At 37.0% G+C, this 13151-nt stretch overlaps 1 protein-coding gene across 1 annotated transcript in view; it reads left to right on the forward strand.

Moving 5' to 3' along the window:
* LOC116992838 (rho GTPase-activating protein 42) overlaps positions 1-13151 on the forward strand; it is a 156965-nt gene that overhangs the window by 43558 nt on the left and 100256 nt on the right. Inside the window, exon 3 of the mRNA XM_033052847.1 lies at positions 9010-9071. Within this exon, the coding sequence (XP_032908738.1) occupies positions 9010-9071 (62 nt within the window). The remainder of the gene's footprint in view (positions 1-9009; positions 9072-13151) is intronic.

Below are 13151 nucleotides of genomic sequence, written 5' to 3' on the forward strand. Positions count from 1 at the left end.
GGTTCCATTCTTACTGTGGAATCACTGACCTCTTCTGCTGGTTTGTCTCACCTTTATAGTGTGACAAAACCCAAATGCCTGGTATATGGCCTGCTATAGCAAATCAAATCCTATAAACCAGGGGAGGTCAAACACGGAGACTGTTGCTGAATATCTGATGGCTTCATTGTTGGGGGAATTTGGGGGTGGGATTCGCAACACTTACTACCATCTCTATGTCCTAAAACTGTGAAGAGCCAAAATGCTCATAATTATGATGTAGAGAAAAAATTACCACTGAATTTACTCTTGAGCTTACAATGCCTTGACTCAAATGAAATAGAGATCCCTTGGGGTTTCTTTACTTTTAGTTACATGTATTTGAGTAGCTGTGCCCTGATGAAATTCTCTGCTTGCCAGCATGTAGTGAAACATGTGATCATATTTGGAGAAAAATACATAGACCTTGAAGGATAAATTTGGGCATGGAAGGCTTAATTTTGTCATTTTTCTTGCTTATTCATTTGTGTAATTTCTTTGCAGAGGCTTTAAAACTGCCATTTTTCATCTCTGTCTTTTTGCTGTTATCATACTTTTTCATCCTGATCTATAATTATTTTTTTGGCAAATTTGGATTTCCTTATGTGCAGTAGCACACTTATTTTCAATAATTTAAAAAAATTGACAAAATACCTTTCCCCTCATAGTTCAAGGAGGGAATTGTCACAGGAAATAAAGATACCACTGAAACTTGTGCTCCCTGGGAGATGCTTCAAAATATGAAAGATCATGATAGTATTTGATTAAAAAAAGCATTGGATTAAACCTTTGCAAACTAATTATGGAGCAAATAGTAAGAATGTTCATTTATTGAGTCTGAAATAGCTTCACATTGTCTGCTCTACGAATGTCTTGATTCTATCACAAGAGCAGTACAGACCAGACAGGGTTGTCTGTACCTTAGTGTTCCTTCCCATGATGGCAGTCTTCAAGGAAATTTGTAGTTATTTGGATTGTAAATTTAAACCACTGTCTTCTGGCAGAAATAATTGTCACTTTAAAAATGTATTTCCATGCTGGGGTATGTTGATGTACAGTAATTTCATAATTATAAACCACATTGACTATAAGCCGCATCTCCACGTGTTGGCAACTTTTCATTCTTTGCCCGTATATAAGCCGCACCTGATTATAAGCCGCCGCAGGTTACAATACAGAGTGTGATAAAAGGTATCTATTCTATCACCATCTCTTGAGGGTGAGGGCAGTGATCCTTATCTCAATGGCAGATATTCTGCTAATGGACCATCCCTTGAAACCAGGCAGGGCATTGTTCTTTATCTGTTCACAAGCCATCCTTCCTTCAGCGAGTCATTGTCTGCTAATGGCCCATTGAGTCCCACTGTGGGACTGATAAAATTACTGCATCCCATTGGAAGTTGCTCCAGCCAGGGGAAAGAGCCCAACTTTTCCTACCAAAATAAAAACAGAGGTTTTGGGACAGTAAGGGAGCCCCTTTCTCCACTAGACTCCGGAGGAAAACCGGATTTCTCCACATCACCACTGGACCTCCGGAGGGAAACTGCACCTTGTACAGGAGCACTGCTCCAACTGAATCACATCTGTCACTGCAGGAGGATGCAGCCACCATTTAATGGGACTGCTACCAACACCCTGCCTGACAGGGTGTCAGGTTGTACTCTGACTTTGTCAGGGTTTGGAGTTTGTTTCTTTGTAGTACTGTATTTCTATTTTAATTTCCCTAGTAAAGAAGTGTTATTCCTAATTCCCATCTTTTTGCCTGAAAGTCCCTTGATTTCAAAATTACAATAATTTGGAGGGAGGGGGTTTACATTCTCCATTCCAAAGAGAAGTTCCTACCTTTCTCAGCAGACACCTGTCCTCCAAACTAAAACAGCAACTTTTTGTTCTTTGTCCGTTTATAAGCCGCACCTGATTATAAGCCACACTTTGGGTTCGGACCAAAATTTTAGTCAAAATGGTGCGGCTTATAATCGTGAAATTACTGTAATCTTTAAACCTCTTCACTTGAATTTTTGTTTCATTCTATGTCTTTTACTACTGGAAATGCATTTCACTGTACTGTAGGAAGGACCAAACAGCTTTTTTTACTGTTCTTGTGGAGGCTGTGGTAAATGTAAACACAGACAACAGGAATGCATAAGGTCCCTATTACAGATCCATAAAATCTGATACCTAGATTAGGAAGGTAAGAGAAACTAAATGGAGAACAATAAGGCAGCACGTACAATAATCATTTTCCGAATTTGAAATAAGATTGAAACTCCATGAAGAAATTAACTATTATCTTGATATTCTAACTTCTTTTTTCACAATGGAATCTTCTAACATAATTCATCTCTTGACACCAATACTCAGCCTAAAGTTAAAGGGTATCTGTCATGCTGCAAGCTTGCAAACTGGAATTTACATAAATACCTAACTGATATTATCTTAAACCTTAACAAAAGAAAGCAGTTGCTGCATTTCCTCTATTATCTTGGGAGTGATACTCAGAAAGGAACAAAATAACTAAGATAAACATTGATTTCAAATTCTGTACTCCTCTCCTATTTTGTCATCTCTTCTGCTTTCCCAGTAAATATTACTTACAGTACAGACCTCAGTCTTCCAAGCTGAAGTTTCTCCAAAAATACTGCCATTTGGAAAGTGAAGGAAGATGACCTAGGGTAGAAATAGTGGAAGAAATAACAGTAGATAAAGAAAACAGAAAACCTGAGCAATAATTGGGAAGATTTATCAGACATATGTCTTCTTGTCCAAATATAGCTTTTCTGAAAATGTGTTTTAAAAACAAAAATAACAACTGTTTTCTATAGGAAAATGTTGCAATCATCTTGCACTACTGTTTTTTAAATTATGTTACAGAGGTGCTCCAGGCCAGTCAGCATTAGTTATAAAATGCTTTGGCACCAGTACTCTGTTTAAAGTTCAAGGACATTTGACTTTTTTCACAATTTGGATACATTATTCATTATTTCTGTTTATCGATTTCTGTTTATAGAATAAGGTGTTGATCCTTCAGCTTGTTCCCATTGGGCTTAACTGTAATTCCCTTTAAAGCTTTAGGTAACTGTATGCTTTTTATGTTTTACAGGCTTAATTCAGTAGGAAAAATAGGGGGGAAAAAAGGGTAATTAACAAATCAGTCCAGATAATGACAGCAGTAAAAGAAACCTCTGTTGTATAAAATGAGGCTCCATTTAAATTCATAGCCAACATATTGAAAGATCAAGATAATGACAGGGCTTGGGAGTCTTTCTTCAAGACATTCCTCCTCCTTATTTTGTAATGTGAAAACTTGCCATAATAGTGATATTTTGAGACATCCCATTTAGTTACCTACTGATAGACAGTACAGATTCTCAGTGGCTTTAACAACATCCACAACTCTTGTTAAGTAGAAATTATTGAGAAAGCAGGTGATTGTCTCTACATACCTGTTGTGACCTGTCAGTGTTACTCTGAAGTGTTTGTTTTTTGTCTTCTGTGGCTACTCTTGTCCTACCTACAGTACCTCCCCATCACCACCACCTCAGATACTTTTTCACTAGGTCTTAAAGCAATAGAAAGAAGGATGGAAATTTTAATTACTGTTGTGATTTGTTGAAAAACTACTTGTTGTGACTGCAGTTGATGCTAATCATTAAAAGCTCTGGAAATACAACTGTGAATTAACAACTACTTAATAATATATTTATTTTAATTTTAGATTTGGAAAATAAAGTCTCTTCTCCCAGCCTTCATGGATCTTACATTTTGTTTTCTCATGGAAGTCTAGTAAACAAGTGTTAATCCTTAGAAAATTTCCTTATGGTCCATTGGTCTATCTTGAATTCTTGATATATTATTTATAAGGAAAAAGCTCCCTTCTAGACTTTAGCTGAAGTTTGTGCTCAAGCATGAATTCAGCAAGTCTGTGCTAGTTATGACCAGTTCTAGAGTATGTACTTGACTGACCTTCCTGCCAAAGAGTGCTGGGAGCAATGTACAGCACAGTCCTGGCAGTTCCTCAGTCAGATCAGGAAGGCATAGGGAAATCTCTGACAGTCTTGCTCATTTTGCCTTTCAGACAGCAAGGTGTCATAAGAACACATCACATATATCCATATGTATTATTTTTTTCTGTGCTGGCATGCCCATATCTGCAGATGGTGCTGGTATCTGCTCATAATGCTATAAAGTCTTACTTTGTGTACTTCAGAATACGTAAAAATTGTCTATGCTTCGTTTAAGAGTGAATGTATAAGTGGAAGTAAAAGCAATGCTCCACAGAAAAGAACACTTAGTTGTATTGTATATCTTCCACAGTAGCTTCCAAACTTGGCTTTGTGCCTTTCATTTCAGTACTGGTCATGCAAAACTATTATATGTGTCATGCAGTTTGTCATCCTTTTCTCATTAAATGTAGATTATGTCATCTCAATTGTGTATGGCATTTAGTGGTACAGTGTAACACTGTTCTCTTAAATATTAAGCTAAGGTTGATAGAGTAGCTTCAGTAATTTCCACAGACATATTTTAAGGTGATACATTCTCTACACAAGTATATAACAAAATCTTCATAAGATTTATTATGTCCATTTTTTTTCCTATGAACAACTGAGTTGATTTCAATGCAGTAAACCACATTTGTAGAGTGTACAGTAATTTCATGACTATAAGGCACACCCTTTTGGCTAAGATTTTCCCCCTAACCCGGAAGTGCACCTTATAGTCCGGCGCACCCCTCACGGCACTGCCCCTGCCAGGTGGAGGTGGGCCCGGGGGCCCATGTCTGACGGGTTGAGGCAGGGCCTCGGCCAGCAACTGCGCGGGGGGAGCTGGGGGCTGCCTCGCTGCAAAAAAAAAGTGCACCTTATGTGATCTACAAAGTTGCGAATTTTGCCAACTCCCGGGGGGTGCACCTTATAGTCCGGTGCGCCTTATGGTCGTGAAATTACTGTAAATGTATCATATTTTTAATAAGCATTCTATAAATTCACACAAATTAATTTTTATTCTTTTTTACTTCTCCCTCATTCTCTCAAGTCTACATCAACCTTCCATTCCTTTTTAATTATATGAGTGTGGAGCTGTACCATGTGTTTTAAATGATAGGGATTTTGGGAAAAAATAAACGTTGTTGATCTACACCATTAATGTTTAAGCTATTGGTACTGTTAGTTTGTGTCTGTATGAAGCAAGTTAATTAAAAGATGTTTCAATTAAAAGTAAAGAGAATACTTTTTTTTTTTTTTTTTGTGGTAAGCAAAATAATGAGAGCCCTTTCTCCTGAACACGGGAAATTTTGCAGCGCATTGTTATTGAGTTGGGAACACTCCAGAGAGAGCAGCTGGCAACCTGTTGTGATTGTGATGAATGAGACCACAAGTGTACATCTGAGTACACATTCAATTGTTTTTGTTTCTTGGGTGTTGCTTTTCACAGGCATCATTTCTATCATGATACCAAATGTGTCTTATCACTCCTTTTGAGTAGCCCTTAAATAAAAAACAGGCTGTAAAACTTTTGGGAATTTAAGTTAATATTGCCCAATGACTTAGAATAAAATACTGAGTCAGCACTTCATTTTTCTTTAAATGGCCCACCAATATCAATAATTCTTTATGAAAATAACTGAAAATATCTTTAATCTATTAGGCTGCATATTGTACTTCATATTATTGGTGTGTTTTCAGAATTTATCTCTTATCAATACATTCCCATGACATTTCCTCTTGCAAAAGACTTGACTCTTCTTCCTCCCACCCCCTTTTGTGTTTACAAAGTTCACTTTAATTCTTCTGTGTCTATTCTGATTAAAAATAAATGGATTTTAAAAAATGTTGTGGCATTACTAATAAAAGACTGTGAAGCTGGTGAGTAATGCCTGAGTGTCCTGACAGACAGTGGGCTGCATCTGATACAGACAGGTCTGATTTCTAAATCTTCTGGTTTTCAACTACACAAAAGCACCTCAACTTATTATTGTTGAAATATCTGTTTGTTTCCTGTTGGGAGCTGTGAATCCAGAGTTAGATGAGTGTACCTGTGCCCAGAGTTTGTGCTGAGATCCTGATGAGAGTCATGGAAGGGAAGCACACCCCTGCCCAGATCTCCAAGGTGCCCAGTGCCCTGGGGGTGAATTGCGTCACCCCTCTCAGTGACTGCTGCCCTCAGCATCTGTGTGCCCCAAACTGAGGTGAGGCAGAGCTGTGACCTTTCTGCAGCCAGAGGCTCTGTGGGAGAAGCAGGGAGAAATAAGGACAAAGGGTACACTAGGAAAAGAAGAGCAAGGGCTCTCTTGCCTTCCCTTCCCCACTCCCACTGCAGCTTCTACCACAGCCAAAGTTCTCTAGGGACAGACTTTGACTTTTAATTGAGGTCACATTGAGCAGGGGTTGGATAGGAACAAGGGTGTAATAACATGAAAGATCAGTACTGCAGTACTCAGGGCTGTTGTAGGAGAGCTGGCGTGGATAAATCCTTTCTCGATGTGTGTGATGGCATTGCAAGGACAGAAGAACCATTGGGGTCACCAGAGATGTCCCTGTTGCAGAATTCTCTGTACTGGGAGTGCATCCTTCACAATGCTTCAAATAACACAATGCACATGTTCTCTTTGCGCACCTCCTGAGCTGGGAAGGACATCCCACGGCTGGATGTAGGGATGGATGTGAATGTTGAGCATCAGAGGTATAGTCAGTTTTGATGCGAAGGTGTCTCTGCAAAGTCTCATAAGATCAGGGGAATGGATTGTCTTAGTGCTGCAGAAGAGTGTAGGTTCTATGTTCTTAGTGAAACTTTGACCTTTATAATTCCCCCAAAGATGAGCCAATGGGGAAGAAAAGATGGAGACAGTGTCTCAGCCTTACCCGAGGCGTTGTACAGGTGACAGACTAGTACCTTTACACTAGTGTTAAATATTGAGGAAAATCTTGATTTACATACTTACAGAATGTATTTTATATGTTTTTTTCCTATGGGTGACCTGAATGTGTTGAAACCCTAAGCAAAACGTTTAAATTTTGAAACTAAAAAACTTTTCGGTTCTGCCTTGAAATTCCAAAGATGAATTAAAAGCTTCTCGTACTGGTTTTGTGTTTTCGGTTTCTTTTACACTCCCCTTCGTCCTCCCACCACCCTCCACTCCTCCACATCCTCATAGTTTAGCCATGTCCATCTGGTTAATTGCTTATTTAGGTTTTAGTATTTCATGTTGGGTACTTAGATATTCATGAGTGTAATGCTCTACAGATTCCTAGTCAGGTATAACCAATCAGTTAATCATCTTATTTCTTTACCTGTTTGGCTTATTTTTTATTTTTTTTTTTCATGGGATATTATGAGCTAAGAGATTGAGTTAATTCAGTGGATATCAAACTGAAATTCTTGATATGAACATAACTGGCAAAATCTTCTGGCACTTGCATTTTCAGGGAAAAATATTGAAGGAAAAGACTCAGTACCCAAGTAGATGGATGTTTAACTTCCCAGGTGTATTTGGACTAAACCAAGAACTCATAATGGGAAAAAAAGGATTTGTCAGCAAACAATGACTTAGAGGTCGATATAGGCAAGTTTAACATCACAGTTGCAAAGAAAATTAGCTATGTAATTTCTTGCAGAAGAAATTGAAACAAACAGCAAAGTGTTCTTCAACTGTAAAAGTTAACAGAAAGAAAGGAGAATTCAAGGGTGACCTCTGCAAGGTCCAGATGTTATAAAGCATAGAAATTATTTTGGAATGGTCCAAAAACTAACTAGCAGATCATGAATGCAAACAAGGCAGTTAAGGCAAGCCAGAAACTAGTTCCTTTTAAAGGATCTGCTCCAATACTTACTTTCTAGAAAATGTGCTTATTTCCTTAAATCTTTTAGAGGAATTGCAAAGGGATAAAGCCGTATTATTGGAGACCGACACAAAAAACATTTAAGAAAAGAAAAAAATAACTAAGGGACAGAGTTCCATTAGCATACCGTCAGCACTATGTGTTGGTTAACAGTGAATAATTTTTCAATCCTGTTCTTTTGAGAAAATCTGAGTTTTGTTTCATGTCTGTTTTTTACCTCTTTCAAAATTATTGAGGTAGCCTCAAATTTATTGTGAGAAACTGTAGTATTTAGCAATCTGTATTCTGAGTTCAGAGCTTTAAACCACAAAATGTAGCATCCTGTCATTGGTAGCAATTACTACTAGTTGCATCCAGAGAAAGTAAAAAGAGATATTTGGCTCTCTTCTCATGATTGTTCTCTGGGATTGTCGCCTGTGGGACTGTGGTGCTGAATCTGAGTAACCCCTATGCCCTTGAGAAAGTAATACAAATGGAAAGAAAGTTTTCTAGGCAGGTTTGTCTTAAGCTTTTTCTGAATGTTTTCCTCTTTCTTGCCCTCTTTTAGGGGTTAATTCTTGTATTATGTTTCCATTGACTCTGCTTCAACCCTTTGACTTCTATTTGAAAGCAGTTTTGAGCAAAGCCTCTGTCACAGTTGTAACAGAATTCAAAACTTATAAATCAATCATCTGTTTGTGTCACCTGAGACCTTGTCCTTGTAAAACATAAAGCCAAAGAGCAGTTAAATCTAAACAGTTGGCATTTCTTCTAAAATGTTGAGTTTCAAATATTTACCCAAATATTTTTCATAGGTCTCCCTCAGTGGGAGAAACTAAATTATTTTCTTTATGCTCCTAGTATGCTAAAGTGAATTTCATGGATGAAAGTGGAATTTTTCTGTTTGAGACTGATCTTTCAATTTTTCAGGTAATTCAGTTTGCCATATTCCATTTAAAAATATTTTCAAAATACATAGGACTCTTAAGATATAGGTTCTTTTTCTTTGCTCTTGACGGCTGCCTGCTTCAGTCTATCTTGTTTAAGGCTACTTATTACATTGCAGTGTAAGAGCAATATTTTATCATTGGAGCTTCAATCAAGACAATGGACTCACCTGGTCTTAAAATCTCATTTTAATCAAAATGGTCTTTTTTCTTTATTTTCCTTTCAGCCCAGTCATTGAAGGAGTTTGCTCGGCTCCTGATTGCTGTTGAAGAGGAGAGAAGACGACTGGTAAGTTTGCTGAGAGTAGTCTTGCATTGGGCCTCTCCTTGTATAAAATAGTACACTTTTTTCTATTCCCCCTGAAGTGATTTTTTAAAAAAATTATTTGCGTAGTAGAGGTTATTTGGAATTCTTATCCAAAGGCAGAAATGTACTAGCACAAAAAGTAAACTGTTTAATAAACTGTTCAACCAAAGCCTTTTGAATCAATTTAAAAATTGTTTTCTCTCAATTTACTACCTCCCTGCTCCCTGACCCAAAAAAAGCTTTGAATGCTTGTGTACCTTTCCTTTCCTGCAAAAAGCTTATATTGGAGACGTAGACCTGTATTTATGTATAATGAAATACTCTTGAGTGTTGTCCAGTGAATGTATGCTAGTAATCCAAGAATATGATAAGTAAGTGATAAGAAGAGAAAGCGAATTTATCACCCAAGAGAAACTCTTGTAGAGTTATTATGGATCAGACTTGCCAAAGTGATCCATTGATATGGTGTCCTTATGCTGTTTGAATCTGCCATTTGCTTTGGTTTTTTTATTTCTATTCAAATACAGCTTTGTTAAAGAAGTTTTAAGTGTATTTTTATGCAACTATTAAAAAAATCCAAGTAAGGAGTGAAGCTATTTTTGTCCTTCCTTGGGAGTCAGTCATGAATAAAGAAGTGAGCTAAGAATTAACATCAGTAGGGGGATTTTTAAATATTGTGAAAGTTTAACCAGCTCTAATCCATCCAAAGATTATGTCTATCCTGGTTTTCCTTCCTCTTATGGGTACTTAGAATATTGAGGTAAGGGTTTTATGACTCAGATTGGAACAAATTTACTAGTTCAGAAAGAAGTTTATATAAAGTTGTCTTATCCTAGAAGTAAATAGCCATAGAATTGCTATCCCACTATTTCAGTTTAGATAAATATTTTAAAATAACAAAGTCATAGCATTTATTTAGTACAGTTGCATAGGTAATATCACTTAAATGTATAAATGTATACTTTTTTTTTGCTTCATGCAAAACATCTTTTCCTGGGTAGTTGGAAGAATGAGGTGACTCTTCTGTACTTACCACCTTAAAAGTTGGTTAGCAGAAGACTTATGAATTCCTTAGTTAAACAATGTTTAAATTAATAGCTTTCCAGTTAAAGATTGTTATGAGCTAACTATTAAGGAGAAAAAAATTAATGAATAGGTGAGGGGTTTATTTTTCAAACTCTTTAGTCTTTCATAATATGTACAAATAATTTCCTATTGTTTTCTCTCCTTGTTTCCCCTCTCTTTTTTTTTCCCCCTCAGACGAGTCTACCATTTTCACTTTTGGAAGTTTATGGCCTCTCTTTGGTTTGTAATTTGATCTTGCCATCCAGAGTTTTTGTGAAAGATGTAGTGGAATTATACATTTTGTTCTGTAACAGTATGATTTCCATGGGAATGCATGGATTGTATAGCTGAGTGTGGCAGGTTGACCCCAGCTGGATTAGCAGTGCCTGCCAAAGCTGCTTTGTCATCGCCCTCCTCATCTGGACAGGGGAGGAAAAATGCAAGGGAAGGCTCATGGGTTTAGATAAGGGCAGGGAGAAGTCGCTTGGCAATCACTGTCATGAGCAAATTACTCGACTTGGGGAAATTTAATGACAATCAAATCAGAGTAGCGTAATAAGAAAACAAAACCCAAATTTTAAAGAAACTTCTCCTGCCCCTCCCTTCTTTTGAATCCCAGCTCGCACTATAATCCCAGTTCTCTGCCTCTTACCTGCCAGTGGCACAGAAGGCAGGGAATGAAGGCTGCACCTCCTTCCTGCTCAAGAAGAGCAATCCTTACGCTCTTCCCTTGCTCCAGTAGTGGTCCCTCCCTCGGGGGACAGTCTCCATAAACTTCTCCAACATGAGTCCTTCCCATAGGCTGCAGTTCTTCATGACCTGCTCCACTGTGGATCCTTTCCAGAGAATTGAGTTCTTCAGGAGCAGGCTGCTCCAGTGTGGGTCCCTGTAAGGTCTTCATGTAGGGGGAAGCTGCTCTTGGTGGGAAATCATTTGTAACCAGCCTTTTGCTCAGTTTGGAATAACCTCATTCAGTTGTTGCTCTCTGTCCAGAAAGAGAATATGAGAACATTGAGGACACACGGTTTTCATGGTAGTTATATTTACATAAGAAAATTTATCAAACTTAAAATTTCTCTAGGTTTAAAAGGTTTGAGCTGCCTGTTGGTGGGATTTGTTTAATTATTATTGGAGTAGAAGTATCACCTTTGTCAAAGATGTGGGTTTTTTATTCCCCAGTCACTTATTGCAGTTTTCTACATGTCGTCACAGAATCCAGTGTCCCAAACAGATTGCTAGTATAAGTTTTTTGGTTGACAAACTTGTAATTTAGCTATGGAATCTTCAGAGCACTTTTGCTTGTTTCTGATGAAGTTTGGAGTTATGCATACACTTAGATTTCTCTTCTGGAAGCACTTTAAGTCAGCCAGTTTGCAGCTTAGTGACGATACTAAACAAAATTCTCAGCTGATGGGAAAGCTTGAGACAAGGCATGCAGATCTTTAAAAATCTGATTTCCTTCTGCATAAAAAGAGAAAACATGAAAAGTTATTAAAAAAAATTGTTCTTTTTGGCAGTTTTAAGAAGGCTGGAGAAAAACAGCTAGGGAATAGGTTGTGGCTATTTATGGATACACTTAATCATATTACTTTCAAATTTCTTTTAATTCTTGTAGCATGTGATAGTAAAAGACACTATTGTATCAGTGAATGCAGGAAGTATAAGAATATGGAATGGCACATATTACATTTACATGCCAGCTAATGGCCTTGTTTCCCTGCCTTGAACTTTATTTTATTGAATTGTGAGCATACATATAAGTGCATTAATCAGATTTTAAAATGAAAAATATATACTAATATAACCAGTTTATTTCTCATCTGATGCTTATTAAATTTTTCATAAGTCAAATTATATTTTAGTCTTGGTGAACACAATGTTAGAGTGCTTGTCCAATGAATGTGTAAATGAAGTGTTTCCAATAGTCAAGGAAATAGTCTGAGAGGTGCTTAGCAAGTCTTATGTCCTTCCTGCATAAAGAACCAGAAGGAACCAGTGTTGTTTGGTTTTTTTAAATTTAGAAGTAGCTAATGAAACGAGACATTATGAACAGTATTATTGGCAAAAACACTGAAGTATAAAGTTAAATGAAACTTTGTATCACATAAATATGTTTTGTAAGGCTTTGTAGCCATTATTGCTGGCAGCAGTAATAATACGATGATTATTGCAAATCAGTTTTTTTATCCTTGTATTTTATTTCTTGATGCTAGAAAATTGACTAGTAGTCAGAAAAAACAGAGGCCATGTGCCACATATTTCCCCTTCAGAAGAAAATAAAGGAAAAGGAACTCATAAGATACCTTTTTTTATGATATACAGACTTAGGTTTGATAACTGTCATTTTGTGGTGGTTTTAATTTAGTGATGATGTTGGTAAATGGTGCATTAAAAAACCCCAACCAAACAACACTACTCTTCATAGTAAGTACTTGCTTGTATATACTGTAGTATTTACAGTACTACATGTACTGTAAATAGGATAAAAAGTCAGATTCATCCCCACTGCATTTCCAATTACTTCAGCTGCAAACCATCAGGGATGTAGAATAATGACCCCTATTTCCTAGTGTTTATTAGGGAACAATGGAGATGCTATAATTTAATCCCATGTGAATGTTTGAATCTTTATCAAGGGAACTTACTTAAAATAACTTCCTTCCTCTTCTACTGAATTTGCATTCTTTCTATTAAATAAGTGATATATTTTATTTTAGAGATTCATATTTTATTTATGCTTCCTATTAATTTGATGTTGTTAGTAAAATTAATAGCTAACAGAAATTATCTGGGAGTAAAATAAAACGCTACTTCCTTGTCCTTTAATAGGATTATTCTGTGTTGATGTAAGTGTAGATGAACTGGTTCATGCTACTGGTCCTAGAGATCCCCTATGAGTTTGAAGCATTGAATGAGTTCTCTTGAGTGTTCATGTTATCTTGCTGGAATTCCCTGATTATTTCTGAGAGTTTACTAAATCCAAGACTGAAATAGGCT

This window comes from Catharus ustulatus, chromosome 2 (assembly GCF_009819885.2).
Source record: "Catharus ustulatus isolate bCatUst1 chromosome 2, bCatUst1.pri.v2, whole genome shotgun sequence".
NCBI lineage: Eukaryota > Metazoa > Chordata > Aves > Passeriformes > Turdidae > Catharus > Catharus ustulatus.